The sequence below is a fragment of the Nilaparvata lugens genome, chromosome 2, assembly GCF_014356525.2.
Source record: "Nilaparvata lugens isolate BPH chromosome 2, ASM1435652v1, whole genome shotgun sequence".
In the NCBI taxonomy this organism is placed as follows: Eukaryota; Metazoa; Arthropoda; class Insecta; order Hemiptera; family Delphacidae; genus Nilaparvata; species Nilaparvata lugens.
The window spans coordinates 42466274-42488515 of record NC_052505.1 but is presented as its reverse complement, the minus strand read 5'-3'; the positions used below and the strand labels follow the sequence as shown (position 1 = coordinate 42488515).

The 22242-nt window shown below is 35.3% G+C and overlaps 2 protein-coding genes across 3 annotated transcripts in view; both read left to right on the top strand.

Moving 5' to 3' along the window:
• The first annotated feature begins 580 nt into the window (after positions 1 to 580).
• On the top strand, positions 581 to 1798 carry LOC120349623. The gene has a single exon (XM_039420084.1). It carries the CDS (start codon positions 581 to 583, stop codon positions 1796 to 1798), a length of 1218 nt encoding a protein of 405 aa, XP_039276018.1.
• Positions 1799 to 3822: 2024 nt separating this feature from the next.
• Positions 3823 to 22242, top strand: part of LOC111051535 (dolichyl-diphosphooligosaccharide--protein glycosyltransferase subunit 4) — a 32279-nt gene continuing 13859 nt past the window's right edge. The window contains exon 1 of one of the 2 annotated variants that reach the window (XM_039421260.1): positions 3823 to 3917. The gene's annotated coding sequence lies outside the window, so the exon portion shown is untranslated. Of the gene's footprint in view, positions 3998 to 22242 lie in introns of both variants that reach the window. The other variant, XR_005570489.1, reaches the window with a different exon arrangement.

Below are 22242 nucleotides of genomic sequence, written 5' to 3'. Positions count from 1 at the left end.
AATCCCGGACGGTTGGACCAATGTATAATTCAACAGAGGCTGGCTCAAACAGCACTCTGGTTTGTGGACTGTATCAATATTACATCCAGAACTTTTGGGTTGTCTGGCGTCGGGTAGCAAGTTGAACAATTAAAATGGCTAAGTGCACAATAACATAGGCCTACCTTCATGTCCAAATCCTCCTTGTTTCCAGGATCCCGGGTCCAGATCACAATACGAGACAAGACGACACTTGTAATAAATCACAATAAATCAATAGATCACTTTGCAAAAAATCGACATTACGAGAAGTGAGCTGTTCGGTTGGCTGGCAAAAGGCAACTGGCGGCAATTATGTTTTGCACATCACCCCTCAATTGCCCCCTCTACCACACAACACCAGACAACAGAGCAACATTGAAAGCGTCCGAACATGTACCGTTCACCCAATGGTGACCCAAATTATTTCATAGAACATATGGAACAGGTTATTCTCCAACTAGTGAAGAAAATGCCAGATCATCATATTGTTATAGGTGGTGACTTTAATTTAAATTTTCTTGATGATGCATCCACAAATACTGCAACTTTTGTTAATCTAATGAGGTTCCTGAATTTGTACTGCACTGTGAGACAACCCACAAGAAAGGAAGCCTGTCTAGATAATGTGGTAACAAACTTGCCACAGTGTTTGTACAGAGTTGCAGTGGAGAGTTATGCCTTGAGTGACCATGAGTCTATCTGTTTCTCTGTGGATGAAAGGAGCTCTGATCTTTCTGGGAATGATCCTCCTGAGGAAATCAAGGTGCACCCAATTGCAAAGAGTCAGTTGAACCACTTCTCGCACCTCTTGTCACTGGTGAACTGGAACAAAATAGTTACACCTGGCCCTGCAGAGGAAAATTTCAACAAATTTTTCAGTCGATTCAAGTATCTTTTTGACAACGTTTTTCCTGTCAAGATACAAAAACCAGATCAAAAACCCAACCATAGAAATAAGCCCTGTTGGATGAACCAAGAATTGGTTGTTCTCAAGAACTGGGTCATTGTAGCCTATGATCGGTACAGAAATCTCAAGACAAATGACGCCAAGCAAATGTATTTAATGGTCAAGAAAGATTACAAAGAAATACTTCTAAAAGCTAAACAGAATGCAAATGCACAGCATATAAACTCTTCACAAAATAAGTGCTCAGCTGCATGGAGAGTCATTAGGAGAGAAATAGGGTCACAACAAAGAACCACAAGGATCGAGCCAGATGTCTTCAACTCCTACTTTGTGGACTCAGTTAAGGCAGTTCGTGATTCTATAGGCACTCCAGAAGTATCAGCCCTGCATTTTCTGAATGCTGTGCCCAAGCCTGAGACAGCTTTCTCACTTCGACCGGTTTCATGTGAGGAGGTGTTGGAAACTGTTGGTGAATTGAAAAGTTCAAATAGTAGAGACTTTTTTGGCATGTCAGTAAATCTGATCAAGAGTGTCATTTTGCAAATCCTTATACCCCTGACCTCTTGCCTGAATGCATGTATCACAGAGGGTGTCTTCCCTACTATTCTGAAGATTGCTAAGACCATTCCAGTGCATAAGAAGGGATCATTTGATATGCCTGGTAATTTCAGGCCTATCTCTATCCTGCCAGTCTTCTCTAAAATCCTTGAATCTATTATCAAAAAGCAGTTATGCTGGTACTTTGAGAGCAATGGTTTGTTTGTGGATGCTCAGTTTGGTTTTAGAGTTGGCAGAACTACAGCCCAGGCAGTTGGAAGGCTGGTAACCACTATTCTGGAGGATTTTGAGAGCCGTGTTTTCACCGATTGACATTGTGTGATCTGAGCCGTGCTTTTGACACTGTCGACCACCAAACTCTTCTGTTCAAGTTGGATTATTATGGAGTCACAGAGGGGACATTGAAGCTCATCAAGTCTTATCTGTCAGATCGTAGCCAGGCAGTTCAGGTGAATGGAAGGTTATATGGGTTGGAAGCGATTCTTCATGGGGTTCCCCAAGGATCCATGTTGGGACCCCTACTTTTCATTATCATGATGAATGATGTTCCATCAGTGTTAGGTAACAAGTTGATTGCATATGCAGATGACACCACATTGTATGATGTCAATAAATCAGTGGAAAATCTGAATGTAGAAATGAGTCAGTTTCTGAGTACCGTCTCAGCTTGGTTTGAGTCCAACTATCTCAAACTAAATGAGGATGAGACTCAAAGGATAATATTTGGCTTGAGAAATGTCACAGATCAGGCGAGAAGTGTTGGGCTTCTGGGTTTCCATTTGGATTCGAAATTGACATGGAACCCACATATCAACTTCATATGTACAAAGCTGTCCAGAGTAATCTACCTACTCAGGCAGCTGATGCTGTGTGTATCTAAAAGCTATGTGAGGACTGCATAATATCTCTTTCTTCCAAGGAATAGTGATGTATTATTTGGAACACTGGGGTGCAGCCAGCGGCATTGATAGAGTTCTCCTACTGCAGAAGAGGGCCATCAGAATTATCACGGGCTCTGGCACAATTGATCATTGTCGCCCACTGTTTTGTGCAGAATCGGTCATGACAATCATCTGCCTCTACATCTTCATATCCATTAAACAAATCAAGGGCAGCCTGGAATGTTTGAGCCTGAGGAGTAACTTTCATGACCACAGCACAAGAGGCAGAAGCCAACTCAACCTGCCCTTCACAAGACTGAGTAGGATTCAAAATAGCCCTGGTAGCCTCAGCATGAGGCTTTTCAACCGGCTGCCAGCATCAGTGAGGACTCTTACAACACAACAGTTCAACAAATGCACCCATGCATTTCTTGTGAAAACCCCTCTGTATTCAATAAGGGAGTTTTTTTATATCCCGAATGCTACCATCAAAAAATTTTATTCATGAACTTTATGAGATATTGTTCTTTTTTTATGTTATATTGTCTTTCTTGCACCAAAGACTTTTGCTTTTAATATAGGCTTTATCAATTTCTCCTTTGTTGATATATATATATATATATATATATATATATATATATATATATATATATATATATATATGTTTTGTATGCTTGTTTTATGACGAACCAATTGCTACAATTAGCTTACAAGGTAATAAAGATTATTTATTTATTTATAATTTGTTTTGAAAAAAAGGTACGGTAGCCTACAAAACTAATTTATTGTCATGCTACAATGAGTTCACTTACATCATAACCAAGGATAATATTACAGTTACAACTTACAATATTTATTTATAAATTTCAATTCACGCATGAAAAGATATTCCACTTTTTTTCCTAAAAATTTCAGTGCAATTATATGCTGCGCAGGAGATTACCACTTTCATAAATAAAAATCTGCTATGGAAAACAAGCTACAGTATGTTCAACAACAATGTAAAGTTAAACACCACAAACTCAAAAAAGTTTTCTATAATTCATTCCTTTACGATGCGTGACGTCACTGTTGTGACGTCAAGATGGGTGGATTTGGCAGTAGATGTTGGCTTCATCGACTTTCAGTATGCATATACAATGAGACGTGTCTATTCTATAACTGGTCTAAGCTATATATAGCCAAGTCGGCCAAGTTTCCATACCACAGTATACATATTCATATATACACATATACATATCTATTCTGTGTCCATACTGTATGATTGTATTTGTAGGTGGGAACAAGGGATTCATAGAGCTACATATTTTGAAAGCAAATTATTCCACCTGGAGCGCTGAGAGCTGCCTACGTCATGGATTAGCTATATATAGTTTGTTTACAATGTCGACAAAGTGGTAAATGGTTTGTTTACAAAGTCGTCCGAGCGCTCCGTCGTCCGAGTGGCTGTCTCCCGTATTTGTATACTGTGTCATTGATTTCGATCCTCATATATCTACGTCTACAAGTTGGCTGTTTTGTTTTCTGTTTAGGTTATATAGAATTAAAAGGTAATTCCGTCAATAATTCTTTATTCTTATTAAAAATCACCGTTTCAGTTCCTCTGTGCTTCTCAACATAAAAAATATAGGTAAGGTGAATTTTATGTTAACGAGAAGATAAGTTTTAATTTATAGTCTTGTTGCGTTATTTCAAACTACTAATAGATCTATCAAAAAGCTGACTTTTTCTAGAAACACGTCAATTTAATGTCGTTTTGAATTTGTGCTTAAATGAGTTTAAGTGTATGTACTCTCAGGTTTAAATTCTACTTCTATATTATTTCAACTTATATTTAAAAAACCGTAGGCCTACTGTAAGTAGGCTACCTAAGTTTGCCTTAGAATTTTATTCTTGTCTACAAAATTTTGAATTGATTGCCAAGTAACCGGTACCGTATTCATTAATGTTGAAATAGGCCTATAGTGTTTGTGTTAAAGTATCTTTCAAAACGAATATTTATACAATTTTGCGGTATGGTAGGTTAGGAGGGCAATTAAAAAGGTGGCTAGGTAGGGAGTAGGGTAAATGACTTGTTACAAACAGTGCTCTCTATGACAAAAAATATTCTTTAATGCGAGCTGCTTATTTATCAAGCGCTTTGATACAAAACAACTCATCAGGCAAATAGTTTTTAAGAGACTTTATTCTTGGCTATCGGAAAAAGTTGAATCACTATACAGTAACCGCTAGAAGCCCTTAATTCCATTACTTGAAAGATTCATTCATATTAAATCTTTCATTATAAGCCCAAAACAACATTACTTGAAAGATAAATTCACATTGCAATTTTTTCATAATTATTTATTCATTCATCAGACCGCGCCGGTCTAATAATCAAGATAACCCGAGTTCGAATCTCGAACGGGCAAAAGTTTTTGTCCACAGTACAATCACATAGATATGGCCACCCCGTCTTTCGGGATTTCTGTCGGTCCCGACTATCTAAAAAGTAGTCGTCACCTCTCATCATCATCCCTCTCACTCATTATCAATCCACAAGCCTATGAGGTCATGTTGGCATCACCCTCAATTTTATTTATTATTATTATTTTCAGGAAGGTCCCATAGCATGCCCAAGTGGAAATTATTCTCCAATGTCATTGCAAAAGCATTGCTGTTTCAATAAATTCTATTCAACCCTTCTTCATCACTTTATGTGGGTTCCTCTGTGACCTAAAAATGAATTTGGATATTATATTTATTAAAAATATTAATAAGAGTGCTTACCTTAAGGTCCATTTCGATTATGGCTCACAATTATGGAGAAATTATCACACTTTTCAGACTGCAGAAGAGGGCTGTAAGATTTATCTGTAATGACTGTACCACCCCCTAGCTTCATGTAGAGAACTATTCCATGAATTGAGGTTACTGCCTCTGCCCACACATTATGTGTTTTCGTGTTGTTTAAGAAACACCTGAATAGTTTTAAAGTCAATACTGATATCTATAGTTATCCCACAAGAGGTAGCCTCAATGTTAGAATTGAGAGCAACGAATATACAAGCTCTCAGAAAAGTTAGAGATACATGTCCGTAATGAGATTTATTGAACTTGATGTTTGTGAATGTCGGTAAAACTGATGCTGATAGAATACCTAAATATACCATATATGAGCCAGTCCGCTCATGAATATTCAAGTATAAGACAAAAAATGAGATTGACCGACTCTTTTGTCTTGGAACCGGTAGATGAAATTTAAATAAAAAATGCCATACACAGTCTGAAAAATAATACTTGTCCAGGTATTGATGGTATAAATAGTAAAACTTTAAAAATAGTAGCCGATTAAATTGTCTATCCTTTCTCATCCATTATAAATAAATGTTTTTGCGGGGAGTTTTTTCACAATATTGTTCAGGTTACCAATATCAAACCTCTATTCAAATCAGGTGATAGAAAACTCACTGAGAACTATAGACCAATCAGTTTGTTTAGTTCATCAACGAAAATAATGGAGAAAGTAATGAAATTTAAAATTATTCAATCCTTTGCCTTCATAGGATAGTAGAAGACCACAAATTTGGATTTCAAAAAAATAAATGTATTGATGATCCTCTAATCCATTTCTCAAATTCTGTGGTAGATTTGTTGTTTTCCTTGATCTAGCCAAGGCTTTCGATACTGTGGCTCACAGCCAACTACTAAATCGAGCAGGAATCAGAAGTACAACTCTGAGATTGTTCTAGAGCTACCTTGCGCATAGATCACAAATTCTTACTCTTGATGACTGCGTGAGTGATCTGCCTTTCTCCGGTATTCCTTCTTTATGTAAATGTGATACTCAGATTATACCTGAAAAAAGATGTGGTATTCTCATTTGCTGACGATATTGTGCTGTTGTTTAGAGAGAGCATCTGGCAGAGAGTCTATGGAGCCGCCTCTAGAGGTATCTCCACTCTGAAGAAATGGTTATATGTTAACACCCTAAGCTTAAATATTGAAATATATATATATATATTATATATATATATATATATATATATATATATATATATATATATTATATATTCCCTTTTCAAGAAATATCTCTGGTCATGAAGAGACAAACTGTTCACTTAAATTGCATATAAATTTCAATTTATTTGATGATGCTTCCTGTAGCTGTCCTTAGATTGAAAGGACTACTCAAATAAAATATTTGGGCTAGATAATCGAGGAGGGATTCAAATGGAGAAGGCATATTGAATACCTATGCCATAAATTAACAGGGTGTCCACGCGGCGGGAAAACCGGGAAATTCAGGATATTGTACGTGAATTTCATTTGGGCGGGAAATGTACGGGAATTGTACGGGAATTTGGAATTGTATGGGTGATAACTTTGGAAACACTCAAACACTTGGAAAAGCTATCTTAACCTGTGCACCCGGCGGTAATCTTCGGAACAATCGTGGAAGTGAATAAGTTGGCACAACAAGAGAAAGCTGCAGATGCGAAATCAAATGAGGAAGTACGGTATTAGAAGAGACTGAGCAGAAGTAGAAACGTATTATCAACTTTTAAGTATTCATATGGAATCTTAGGTACGTAAGTTACTCAAATTCATGTTATTCATCATCCTTTTTTATAAAGTGAAGAATTCAATATTCAAAAAAATCCACGATTTCTCTTGTTAGTCTACACATTGTAACTAGATTCTTTTCTTTTTATTTCATATGACTTTAATAAGTATCAAAACATTTAAATTATTTCCTCATTGAATATATTTGTTGACTTATTACAAGTATTTGGAGTAGTAGTAGAATTCGTAGATTTAGTAGACATATATTTCAGACTTTTTAAGTATATTTTAGAACTTGAAGCCTTTCACATACATGATGCAAATATTAATATCCTCATTGTGATTTTGGTTGAAAAATTGCAAATAATAATATCCTCATTGTGATTTTGGTTGAAAAATCTAATAACTATACGAAGCTAATATGTAAATATTTATATGGGCTTTGCATTCTCTTCAGTCCTCCAGCCAAATGCCAAGCATGATTAATGAAAATACATTTCTCTGTTTAACTCCAAATATAAGGAGCATGAGTGAAAATCTCGATTTATTCACCAATGAGCTAGAAAAATACCCAAGAAAACCGATTTGTATAGTATTAACGGAAACTTGGATATACAGCGAAGAAACAGGTCAATACCCTATAGAAGGATATAATTGCTTTTTGAATTTTAATGACAGCTACAGATCAGGTGGAGTTGCAGTTTATGTTAGAGATAATTTTGAAGCATCAGCCGATGAGATAGCGCTGGTTTCCGCTGACGCTCTGAAAGTGAGCCTAGTCATCAATAATACGACAATCACTCTGATTGCACTGTATAGAATTCATTCAATATCAATCGCTACTTTCTGTGATGAAATAAAAGCAACGTTAGAAACACTAGGAGACGAGACTATCATTGTTACTGGCGATGTGAACATCGACCTACTTAACTCCGATTTTCAAACCGATGAATATAGAATGATATATCATGGCAAGCTTTGGCTTCAACTCCTATGTAAATGAACCAACACGTGTTTCATTCAACTCTTGTTCTTGCATTGATCATATTTTCATCCGGTATTCCCAATTGAAATATAATTGTAATCCTTTTGCTAAAATCCAGAACAGTGGAATCACTGATGATTGTACACTGGAGTTGTATATGAATATTACCACGGGAAAGTTAAAATATAATAAGAAACTAAGCCCTGAATATAAAATAATCAACAAGTAGTTACTAAATAATAAGCTAGCAGAGGCGGATTGGTCTAGTATCTATAATATTAATGACATAGACATTGCTTTTGAGAAATTTTTGTATATCTTCAATAGCTGTATCGAGGACTCTTGTAAAGTAAATGTTCGAAAAAAGAATTATTCTACACCCCTAAATATACCATATATGAGCCAGTCCGCTCATGAATATTCAAGTATAAGACAAAAAATGAGATTGACCGACTCTTTTGTCTTGGAACCGGTAGATGAAATTTAAATAAAAAATGCCATACACAGTCTGAAAAATAATACTTGTCCAGGTATTGATGGTATAAATAGTAAAACTTTAAAAATAGTAGCCGATTAAATTGTCTATCCTTTCTCATCCATTATAAATAAATGTTTTTGCGGGGAGTTTTTTCACAATATTGTTCAGGTTACCAATATCAAACCTCTATTCAGATCAGGTGATAGAAAACTCACTGAGAACTATAGACCAATCAGTTTGTTTAGTTCATCAACGAAAATAATGGAGAAAGTAATGAAATTTAAAATTATTCAATCCTTTGCCTTCATAGGATAGTAGAAGACCACAAATTTGGATTTCAAAAAAATAAATGTATTGATGATCCTCTAATCCATTTCTCAAATTCTGTGGTAGATTTGTTGTTTTCCTTGATCTAGCCAAGGCTTTCGATACTGTGGCTCACAGCCAACTACTAAATCGAGCAGGAATCAGAAGTACAACTCTGAGATTGTTCTAGAGCTACCTTGCGCATAGATCACAAATTCTTACTCTTGATGACTGCGTGAGTGATCTGCCTTTCTCCGGTATTCCTTCTTTATGTAAATGTGATACTCAGATTATACCTGAAAAAAGATGTGGTATTCTCATTTGCTGACGATATTGTGCTGTTGTTTAGAGAGAGCATCTGGCAGAGAGTCTATGGAGCCGCCTCTAGAGGTATCTCCACTCTGAAGAAATGGTTATATGTTAACACCCTAAGCTTAAATATTGAAATATATATATATATATAATATATATATATATATATATATATATATAATATATATATATATATATATATATATAATATATATATATTATATATTCCCTTTTCAAGAAATATCTCTGGTCATGAAGAGACAAACTGTTCACTTAAATTGCATATAAATTTCAATTTATTTGATGATGCTTCCTGTAGCTGTCCTTAGATTGAAAGGACTACTCAAATAAAATATTTGGGCTAGATAATCGAGGAGGGATTCAAATGGAGAAGGCATATTGAATACCTATGCCATAAATTAACAGGGTGTCCACGCGGCGGGAAAACCGGGAAATTCAGGATATTGTACGTGAATTTCATTTGGGCGGGAAATGTACGGGAATTGTACGGGAATTTGGAATTGTATGGGTGATAACTTTGGAAACACTCAAGGACTTGGAAAAGCTATCTTAACCTGTGCACCCGGCGGTAATCTTCGGAACAATCGTGGAAGTGAATAAGTTGGCACAACAAGAGAAAGCTGCAGATGCGAAATCAAATGAGGAAGTACCGGTATTAGAAGAGACTGAGCAGAAGTAGAAACGTATTATCAACTTTTAAGTATTCATATGGAATCTTAGGTACGTAAGTTACTCAAATTCATGTTATTCATCATCCTTTTTTATAAAGTGAAGAATTCAATATTCAAAAAAATCCACGATTTCTCTTGTTAGTCTACACATTGTAACTAGATTCTTTTCTTTTTATTTCATATGACTTTAATAAGTATCAAAACATTTAAATTATTTCCTCATTGAATATATTTGTTGACTTATTACAAGTATTTGGAGTAGTAGTAGAATTCGTAGATTTAGTAGACATATATTTCAGACTTTGTAAGTATATTTTAGAACTTGAAGCCTTTCACATACATGATGCAAATATTAATATCCTCATTGTGATTTTGGTTGAAAAATTGCAAATAATAATATCCTCATTGTGATTTTGGTTGAAAAATCTAATAACTATACGAAGCTAATATGTAAATATTTATATGGGCTTTGCATTCTCTTCAGTCCTCCAGCCAAATGCCAAGCATGATTAATGAAAATACATTTCTCTGTTTAACTCCAAATATAAGGAGCATGAGTGAAAATCTCGATTTATTCACCAATGAGCTAGAAAAATACCCAAGAAAACCGATTTGTATAGTATTAACGGAAACTTGGATATACAGCGAAGAAACAGGTCAATACCCTATAGAAGGATATAATTGCTTTTTGAATTTTAATGACAGCTACAGATCAGGTGGAGTTGCAGTTTATGTTAGAGATAATTTTGAAGCATCAGCCGATGAGATAGCGCTGGTTTCCGCTGACGCTCTGAAAGTGAGCCTAGTCATCAATAATACGACAATCACTCTGATTGCACTGTATAGAATTCATTCAATATCAATCGCTACTTTCTGTGATGAAATAAAAGCAACGTTAGAAACACTAGGAGACGAGACTATCATTGTTACTGGCGATGTGAACATCGACCTACTTAACTCCGATTTTCAAACCGATGAATATAGAATGATATATCATGGCAAGCTTTGGCTTCAACTCCTATGTAAATGAACCAACACGTGTTTCATTCAACTCTTGTTCTTGCATTGATCATATTTTCATCCGGTATTCCCAATTGAAATATAATTTTAATCCTTTTGCTAAAATCCAGAACAGTGGAATCACTGATCATTGTACACTGGAGTTGTATATGAATATTACCACGGGAAAGTTAAAATATAATAAGAAACTAAGCCCTGAATATAAAATAATCAACAAGTAGTTACTAAATAATAAGCTAGCAGAGGCGGATTGGTCTAGTATCTATAATATTAATGACATAGACATTGCTTTTGAGAAATTTTTGTATATCTTCAATAGCTGTATCGAGGACTCTTGTAAAGTAAATGTTCGAAAAAAGAATTATTCTACACCCCTAAATAAACCCTGGTTAACTCCTCAGCTGCTAAGTAGTATAGAAACAAAAAATAATCTTTATAAAAATACATTAGTACAACCTTATAATGAAAGCCTTATTAAAAGATACAGGTAACTTCGCGATAAAATCAAAATTCAAATTCAAAACTCCAAATGTATTTATTTTCAAAAAACCTAAACCAATTTAAGAGGTAATGTGAAAGAAGGCTGGAGAATCGTTAATAATCTGATCGTTGAAACGAACACAAAGAAAGAGGTAAATCGAATAAACCAATGACAGGCGCGTTGCTGAGTGAAAACATAGAAATTGCAAATGAATTGAATAAACACTTTGTTAATATTTCAAGTAATACGCAAGAAAAACCCAATACTACTCACACAAATCAAAAAAACTCAGATCATTCCAGAAATGAAGTCCCTTCAACGAGCAGTCGCTCATTCTCATCTATGTTTTTCATGCCTGTATCGAGCCATGAAGTTGAAACTATTGTAAAATCTATGAAGTCGAGAAAGGTTCCTGGCTTTGACAATTTGAGAATTGATTTGATAAAAGACGTGGTTGAAAAAATATCCTCCATCCTAAGTAATATATTTAATCTTAGTATGACCTCAGGAAAATATCCCAATCAACTAAAAAATGCCATAATTGTTCCAATTTTCAAAAATGGGGATAGAGAAAACCCAAACAATTACAGACCGATAGCACTATTATCTGTGTTTGCTAAAATTCTGGAAAAACTAGTTCATATCAGGTTGGTAAATTTTTTAACAACACAATGTTTTTATAGTGAGAACCAGTTTGGTTTCCAAAAAGGTCGCAATACTGAAGATGCTGTGTTGAAACTAACTTCCGAAATTTACAATGGCATAAATGAGAACAAGAAGTGTGCTAGCCTCTTCCTTGACATACAAAAAGCGTTCGATACGGTTAAACATGATATATTAATCACTAAATTGTGCAATGCCGGAGTGAGGGGTGTGTGCAACGCCTGGTTCAAAAGTTTCCTGGGGAATAGAACTCAACAAGTTAAAATTGGCGAAGCCCTTAGTGAGAAAATGTCTATTACTTGCGGTGTACCTCAGGGATCAGGACTTTCCGCTGAGTTATTTCTTGTTTATATTAATAACTTGTGCAACAGTGACCTCCATGGAGCCATAACTGCATTTGCCGATGATACCGCGAGCTACCTACGAGCTACTGTGCTGATAGAAAAGACCAACTAGTTCAAATGCTCAAGGAAGATCTACAAATTCAAATTCAAATTTATTCACACTCATAAATACATATACAGAAACCAAATAGAGTCTAGCTTGACAAATACAACAATAATCCATCTAAAATTTAATAATAAATTGTAAGTAATAGTATATAATATAATATATATAATATATTATATATAAAGTATATTATATATAATATAATATTAATGTGAACAATAACTGCTCACAAAGTGCTTCATGAAGCACTTGTCCGTGAGCAGGAGTTGAGGTTTAATCAGATATAGGAGGAGAAAAAATCCTACACACACACACACACACACACACACACACACACACACACACACACACACACACAACACACACACACACACACACACACACACACACACACACACACACACACACACACACACACACACACACACACACACACACACACACACACATTCAATCACCATCATCAAGTAATTTTATTGATTGGTTGTAGCATTTCCTCTCTTTAAATATACTTATATTATGAAATGATGTAGTTCAGACTGCGAAAAAATGGGAGGAAGAATCACCAGCATAATTCATGACAAGAGAGGGAGAAGAAAAATGAAAAATAAAAGATGAGACATAACAGTGATAAATAAAACAATGTTTGCAGATCAAAGCTCAAAGCAAAGGTTAAACTTTAAAGGATACAGAAGTAACTACAGTAAAAAGGCCATACTACACTGAAATTCATATTCAATAATGGATTAGATATTAGCCCCATGTGTTTCTCAGCTTACTACTTTGAATAAGTCTTCTACTTAGGACTATAAGATTTTTAAAATGAGACATGAAGGTATATGCATAACATGAGATTCCGTATTCCACCTACTATTGAAAAAAGAGAAATACATTACACGAAGAATATTTACAGGGAAGAATTGACACAGTTGATAGAAAGTCCTAACCAAATATAAGAGGTACCCTTTTACTTTATTCACATGCAAATCCCAATTTAGACTTTGATCCTATATTAGCCCAAGATATTTAATAGAGTCAGATTGTTTAATTACCTCACAGATCTGCAACCAACCTGATGATACCTGATGATACAATCTTTAAGCTCATGGTTTCAATTAAATTCCTTAGAACTAAATGCAGAAAAGTCCAACATAATAGTTTATGAGTTGCAATCTAATGTTAAAGACGCTGCTAGACCTAATTTGTGTATTCCATTGCATACTGCTTCTTGCAAATATCCCTACATAAATTGTAAATGCAATTCCATAACTGAAATAAATCAAACCAAATACCTTGGAATAATTTTGGACTCAAGCCACACTTGGTGTCAGCATATTAATAAATTGAAAAATCACCTCAATTCAATATGTCGGAAGTTATATCACATCCGCTATCTCTTTCCTGAATATATTTTACACTCTCTATATCACGTGCTGATAGAAAGCAGATTACAATATGGAATCGCTGTATGGGGTGGTGCATACTACTCCACTATCAAACCACTTATTGTAGGACATAAATATATCATGAGGACCTTAGCTAAGAAGCACCGTATGACAAGTTCATATCCCTTATTCAAAGAATGGGGGTTTCTCCCACTAAGATATCTATATTTCTATAAAGTGTTGATGATCTTTTTCTTCAGAAGTGCTAAACTTAATCCAGCTAGTAGCACTTATAGCTTGAGATCAACAGGGAACTGGATTCCACCCAGACCCTTCAAAGAAATCTATCGAAGACACTACCTATATTTCTCACAAAGAGTGTATAACATGTTACCCTTAGAATTGAAACAGCTGAATAATATGGTAAGCTTCAAGGTTAAATTAAAAGTCTGGTTATTAGAAACGAATGATGTTGAAGTCTTCTTCAACAAATTAACTTAAATCCTAATAGAAATAATTTTTTTAGACTCCGAAATCTACAGTTGATTCCAATGATATATAATTTAAGTAAAGGACTGATTCTGAATAATATTAACAACACAAAATTAGTAAGTTGTAGCCCGACCAAGCACTGTCACCACAAAATAACAAATTAAATCAAACATTTAATATTTTAATGTAAATAATAAATAAGTTTACCTCAGTTTATTATCTTTTTGTTCATCTACAAATTATAAGTGTGTTTCTGGTTTATTTCTTTATGCTGGGACTCCCATATAGGCCTTTGCCTCGGGAGTACCTAATTATTTCCTTTCAGATGTTTGTGTGTACATGTAGAAGTGATATTTGGTTATGTTTTTTTCACAACATTAGCTATATACAGACTTAGGTATCATTTAACTATTCATACAGTGTAATCAATGTTATTTTATATAATATTGTTTTTTGTTCTTTTGTACACATCTTAATGGAAATAAAAATTATTATTATTGTTATTATCATTATTTTGTTGAGATACGGGATTTTTTTGACACTTCCGTCAATTAGCAAATTGTATATCAAGGACAGAGTTGAAATTTAGCCAGTGTATGAGTGGGGTATTAGTGAAGGATGATGTAGGTTGGTGTATCGATGTGGCATTTTCTAAATATCATGTATCAATACGGCGTTTTATCGGTGCCATGTATCGGTAGGTTCTATCGGAACAATTGGTTTTCTTTCGATATTCATTATTAAGATATGTCCGCACACATGCCGAACCAAACCTGGAACAGTGCAGCGAAGTGCAATTCACTGCACAGCGAGCCGTGCAGCGAACAGCGAATTCAAACAATAAAATAATTTGGTGAATCTTTTTCAATTTTAATAATGAAACATCTTTTTTGTTGATTTATTTTACTAATTTTGGCTTCAAATCGTCAGTTTTCGTAGTGTCAATGATATCTGAAATATTATCGAGACATAATATGTTCCAATCACTGATTTTTTTCTAAACATGATTAGAATATTATTTGATTGAATATTATTCTCTTATTATACTTTCTTGTGAATCAATAATTGATCATCCATTTTTTATCGATAGGTTGGCTACTAAATAAATTAAAACCAATTGGAGAATTCAATCAATAGGCTCTAGGATATTATAATATATTTGGTAACAAAGTATCTAGAGTAGTTATAATAACCTATCACGAAAAATTAATATTATCCACTTTGCTTATCTGGTCTTGATCAGGGTCATTTCAAATAAGCAACATATTGGATAAACTGTTTTCATTGCTTAATGTTTTTGTTTTTAATTATGTACCCGCAATGTAAAAACGCGTTCTTTGTTGTGTTTATATTTGCATCAATAAATTTCAAATCTCTATGATATTTTTATTCAATTATAATTTTTTCAGCCCCTTTCTCATTTAAATCATTAAGTGAAGTCACTGATAGATTGACTGACTGATGCACTGTACAGTCGGCCGAAAACGCTGTGGAGTGTCATGCAGAGTACAGTTCAGTACTATTCTGAATGTTGCAAATCGATGAAAATAACACTTTTTGTGTTGTTGAGAAGTTGATATTGTGGTAATTATTTATATTGAATGAAAAAGACTAAGACATTGTCAAAAACCACAGATAAATAATAAAAATTAACACAATTATCAAAGAAAATAACACTCCCTTATTCCTTGATCAAAACTTAATTATTGACTAGCAGGTAACCCGTGCTCCGCAAGGGTCTATTTTAAAACTTGACAAACTGAAAACTTGTTGTAATGAAAATTTGAAGATTTAAAATAGGCTTATAACCATCCTCGGTTAATTAAGAATCTATATGCAAAATTTCAAGTTAATCAGTCCATTAGTTCAGATGTGATGATGCGTCAAACATAATTTTCCTATCCTGTACAAATATAAGTCAGTTCTTTACTTTATTATAGTATAGATTGGTGAGCCTAAAAAGGTCCTATCCACATGGTGGATTCGCGGAGGATCGGCAGCCTTGATTGCAGGCTGGTTGGTTTGTGCTTTCCTCCCCTTCCCCCTCTCCCAAAGAGGCAAGATAACCTCTCTCCCTCACCCCTCCTTCATCCTCCCCATTTATCTTTCAACCCAGCACTTCGAGAAGCGTGCTCGAGAAGTCAACAACGTTTCATTCCGTTTCTCCTGTTCTGTGGCATTCGAGCTGAACGCAATTACCTCGTTTCATTTCGTGATATATGTACAATATCATATAGGCCTATGCATAAAGACAGGATATCGTCAGCAGTAACTTCTACACACGAGATACAGTCCACTTCCTTGCCAGTTCCAAGGTTAGTGCAAATTAATAGACTTACTTTTGGGGCTGTCAACGTTTTCGTGAATTAAATCTTAACTGTACCCCAATCCATAGGTTTGGGGACAGGACGGGATTACCACATGGTCCTACCAGACCTGGGATATGTTGTATTTCCAAGAGATTTATTTTTCAATTTAAATTTCAATTTGTTAATAGTAGAGTTACTTGTTGATACATGCACTGATATCCATATTAAATCCAGTTACAAAGTTCCTTCCCAAATCTCCTTGTTTATCTAATCAGTTACTTAGTTACAATGGCAATCCCACAAGCCTTGCTTACTATTCGTGTGAAGAAGAAAGAAACTTTGTTTAGCCGTGTTCAACAAGCTTATGACTTGTTGAAGGACATCAATGATCCTAAAATTCAATCTCAATTTTTGATAAGAAGCATATCTATTGAAAATACTGTGAAAGAATATTCTGCACTCTTAGATGAAATCAATGAATTATCTATTCAAGTTGAACCTACTAAAGAACCTGAATATCAATCACTTACCGTTATTGATAATTTATCCTGTGCAATAATAAATGCTCGTGATAAATTGAATCAAATTAAAAATGAGAAACCGAAGGAGAAAAGTGAACCCTCAACCTCAACCTCTCATTCTCCCCGTTTGAACATGATATTACCTCCAACTGAAATAAAACCGTTTGTTGGCTCTGATATTTCAGACTTGCCTAGATTCAAAAATATCTTTTCATCATTGATTGTGGATGATAAATATTATTCTCCTGTTCATAAATCTCATATTTTGCATAATTTGTTGAAAGGCGAAGCAGCCAGAGTAGTGAAATCTTTTCAGATAAGTAGCGATTTTGATTTGGCATGGAAAACTCTATGCAAGCGTTATGAAAGTGATAGGGTGCTAGCTAACTACTACGTAAATGAGATTTTGAAAACTAGTTCAATCCCATTTAAACCTTCGTTACAATTGCTTCAAGATTTTCTTGTTAAAGTAGGTGGTATTACCACTCTGAAATCGTTGAAAGTTCCTGATTTGGCTGATTATATCTTGTACTCATCAGCTATTTGTCAATTAGACAATATATCACGTGAATCGTTTGAGCTCGAGGTAGCTGATAAGAGCTTTCCTTCTTGTCAACAGTTGATTGATTTCGTGAATCAAGGATCACGAAATTGATAAGATCTTTGAGTTAGATCTTATCAATTATTTCAATCTGATGTGTCTGTTAATGAACAAAAATCTATCGAAAAGCCGAAAAATAAGTCATTTCAGAAAAAGGTTGTCTTATCTACTCAGGCTGATAACAGCGTTCGAAATAAAAGCAGCTCAGTTACTTGTGAATTAAATGATAGTGCTGAAACAAAATGCTCACTTTGCAACTCAATGAATCATTCGTTATTCAAATGTCCTGCTTTCTTGAAAAGAGATCCAAAAGCTAGGAATGAATTTATTAAATCATTGAGAGTCTGTTTCAATTGTTTCTCCAAATTTCACGCTGTAAACCAATGCAAGTCTAAATCGTTGTGTTATTGTGGCCGTATGCATAATAAATTACTCCATTATCCTCGTAGTAGTGATAATAGCTGTTCGAATTCTCCTGCTCGTTATCAGAAATCTACTTATAACAACTCTAAAGTTGCTTTGAAATCGAAATCCGTTGATTTGATTACTCAAACTGATAGCACTATGAATGTTGTTGAGAATTCAAATTCTTCTAAGCATTGTGGTATCACTGATAATGTTATTGATAAGTCATCAATTGTTAGTTTAATTCCTAAAACGAGTGTTGTTCTAGGTACTGCTCAAGCAGTTATTAAAAATTCATCTAGTTTGTTTATTGGTGTTCGTTTAATGATTGATTCTGGTAGTACTGCTAATTTCATCACAAAAGATCTTGTTATGAAACTTGGTTTATCTGTTCATGATTGTCAACAAAATTTTTCTTGTTTGAATTCCTCGAGTGTAGGGAATTCTTCTGGTGTTGTGAAATGTTTGTTGAAACCTAAGGGCTGAAATCACCCTCGTTTAGAAGCTGAGGCTTATGTGATTGATAAAATAGTTGGTTCATTGCCCCCTATTTATCTCAGTTCAAAAGTGCAAAATGAGTTGAAAAAATGCAACCTTGCTGATCCTGTGTTCTATGAACAACGTTCCGTTGATCTTCTATTGGGATGTCAGTTATTCAACAAAATATTACGTCATCATAGTCAAGTCTCATCTAGTGGAGAGTGTTCTTTTTGCGTGATTCCTACCGTGTTTGGTGACATTATTTTGGGTGAATTTCCAAATCATTCCGGTCTTCTTAATCAGTCATTGACTGCATTAATGACGTGTCCCACCTCTGAGAACTCGTTGAATAATTTGGTTCATAAGTTTTGGGAAAGTGAAGAAATTCCTAATCATAAATTTCCCAGATGAGTTTTGTGAGAAACATTTTGCTGAAACTCACACGCGTGATACTGAAGGAAGATATGTTGTTTGTCTTCCTTTCAAAGTTGACACTAATCAACTCAAGTTTCATGAATCTCATGATGTTGCTTTAAATTGTTTTCTGTCGTTGGAGTGACGTATGCTGCGTGATGCTCGTTTGAAATCTGATTGTATATCATTTATGGAAGAGTATCTTCTTTTGGATCATATGGAAGTTGCTAAAAAACCAGGTAAATATTTTATTCCTTATTTTTGTGTATTCAATCCGTCATCACCTACAACAAAGGTTTGTGTTGTATTTGATGGGTCTGCTAAAAAGAGTCACATTCCGTTGAATCAAGCTCTTCATTCAGGTCCAAAATTGTTAAATGACACATGTGATGTGTTAACTAGATTCAGACTTCACTCATTCGTATTCTCGTGTGATGCTACAAAAATGTATCGTGCTATCCTCATTGATGAAGAAGATTGTTCTTTCCTTCACATATTGTTTCGTAAAGATCCTTCCAATGATATTGTCGTTTATGAGCTCAAAACAATCACATATGGTTTGAAACCGTCTGGTTTTCTTGCTCAACGTGCTCTCATTCAACTGGCGAAAGATGAAGGAGATAAATTTCCGTTGGCAGCAGCAGCTATTCCTGATGATATATATCACGACAATTTTCTCACAGGTGCTAATTCGTTGGAAGAAATCTGTGAAATAAAATCACAACTTTGTAATCTTCTAAACTGTGCTCATATCAAGTTGAATAAATGGAGCAGTAATTCTCCTGAGTTCTTGGATTTGATTTGTTCTGAAAACACTCAAGTACCACTTCATATTAGTGATGAGCCTAATTCAAATGTGAAAGTTCTTGGCATAATGTGGAACCCAACTATTGATTGTTTTCATATTAAAGTCTCCATTCCAGAGTTTCAAAAGAAAAACTCTAAGCGCACTGTTCTGTCCATTATCGCGCATCTGTATGACCTTCTCGGTTTTATAGCTCCAGTAATATTCAAAATGAAATGTTTTTTACAAGAGCTGTGGAAGTTGGACATTGATTGGGATACGCCGATTCCTGTTGACTACAACGAATGCTGGAACGAGCTGATGAGAGAGCTTCCTGCTCTAAGTTCAATTTCAATTCCTTGATGCGTTTATGGCAATGCTTTTTCTTGTCAAATACTTGGGTTTTCCGACGCATCGCAGAAAGGAATCTGTGCTTGTATCTTCTTGAGAGTTGTGTCATCAGAATCTATGGTGAAATGCTTCCTGTTGAAAGCTAAAACTAAAGTTGCGTCGTTGAAAACTCTGTCTATTCCTCGATTAGAGCATCAAGCTGCATTGTTGCTTTCGCGATTGTATGTTTCAGTCCTTCCTTCACTGGAAAAAATCAATCTTCAATCTACATTTCTGCTCAGTGATTCAACTATTGTTTTATCTTGGTTGCATATACCTCCTTACAAGTTGAAAACGTTTGTTGCAAATCGTGTTGTGAGAATATTAGAGTTGACTAATATTTCAGATTGGAATCACATTGGTACTGATTTCAATATTGCCGATGTTCTTGGTTCAAGAGGCGTTTCTCCCCAAAACTTGTGCAATTTGCAAGATTGGTTCAATCCTCCAACGTGGTGTTCTAATTCGTTGTCATGTTGGCCATTGTCATTTATGACTTACCCTGCTACTGAAATTCTGCCTGATGTGAAAAAAAATAAAGGTGTTGTTTTGAATATCACCGAAGAGACTGCTGTTATTCAGATAACACGTTTCTCCTCATACATGAGATTGTTACGTTCCTGTGCTTATGTTTTATGTTTCATGAATAACTGTAAAGCATCAATTAGTGGTGTCTGTCGTAAATCAGGCGCACTTAGTGCTCAAGAGTTGAAATGTGCACAAATTTATTGTGTTAAAATTGTTCAAAAGTGTCATTTCAATCGTGAACTCGACCTATTGAAAGAGGGTAAACCTTGTGATAAGAGTTTCCAAAAATTGTCTGTATTCTTGGATTGTGATGGTGTGATTCGTGTTGGTGACAGATTGGTAAATAGTGCTTTAGGATATGAAGCCAAGCATCCTTGTTTGATACATAAAGATAGTCATTTTACTAAACTCCTCATTGACTATTATCATATTTCTCATCTTCATGCTGGACCAAGAATAGTGCGTGCTCTTATTCAGCGTTATTTTTGGATTGTTGGAGCACACAGTGTTATCAGAAATGTGATTTTCAATTGTACTCGTTGCCATTTATTCAATGCAACTCCTGTTGCTCCCGTCATGGGTGATCTTCCCAGCTCTCGTGTTGTTCCCAGTGCTCCCTTTCTGAAGGCTGCGGTCGATCTAGCTGGTCCTTTCACTGTCAAAGAGAGTATTCGGCCCAAAGCTTGTATGTACAAGGCATACTTTGTACTGTTTGTCTGTCTGGCAACAAAAGCTTGTCACATTGAGGTGCTTACAAGTGTTTCATCCAAAGAGTTTATTAACACTCTCCATCGTTTTGTTTCTAGGCATGGATTGCCTAAAGAAATATTCTGTGATCAAGGGACGAATTTCAAAGGTGCTGCGCGACAATTGAAGGAAATTGTTGAATTTCTCAGATCATCAGAAAATCAATCCAACGTCTGTGATGCGATGTCATCTCAAAGCATCCAATTTTGTTTTAATATTCCACATGCTCCTTTCATGAATGGAATCTGTGAGTCTAATATTAAAAATGTGAAATTCCATTTGTTTCGTGAAGTGGGAAATTCGGTCCTAACTATTGTTGAGCTTTCCACTCTGTTGGTGAAAATTGAGGCAATACTCAATTCGAGACAATTGTATGTGCTCTCTTCATCTCCTGATGACTACGAGGCGCTGACTCCCGGACATTTCCTTGTTCATTGCCCTCTGTTGGCGGTTCCTGAAATTGACGTGAGTGATGTCAACGAGCACAGACTGTCTCGTTGGGAAAAGGTTAATCGCTTCACTCAGAGATTGTGGAAGAGGTGGGTGAGTGAATACCTCCACACTCTTCAACAGAAGAATAAGTGGTTTGAGAGTGACACAAACCTTCAGGTAGGGCAGTTAGTATGGATTAAAGAGGACAATTCATCACCCTTATCATACCTGTTAGGTAGAGTCACCCAAATCATAAGTGATGCTAAGGGTGTTGTGCGCTCAGCTCACGTGAAAACTAACTCTGGTGAGTATGTTAGGCCAGTTAGGAAACTTGCCCCCATACTTCCCTATTAGTTTAACCCACACACCAAGTTTTCCGTTTTCCTTTCCTATTTCTTTTTCCCTTTGTTTTTCCTTTTCTACCATTCAGTGCATGTTGTTTTGTTTTTCTTTTA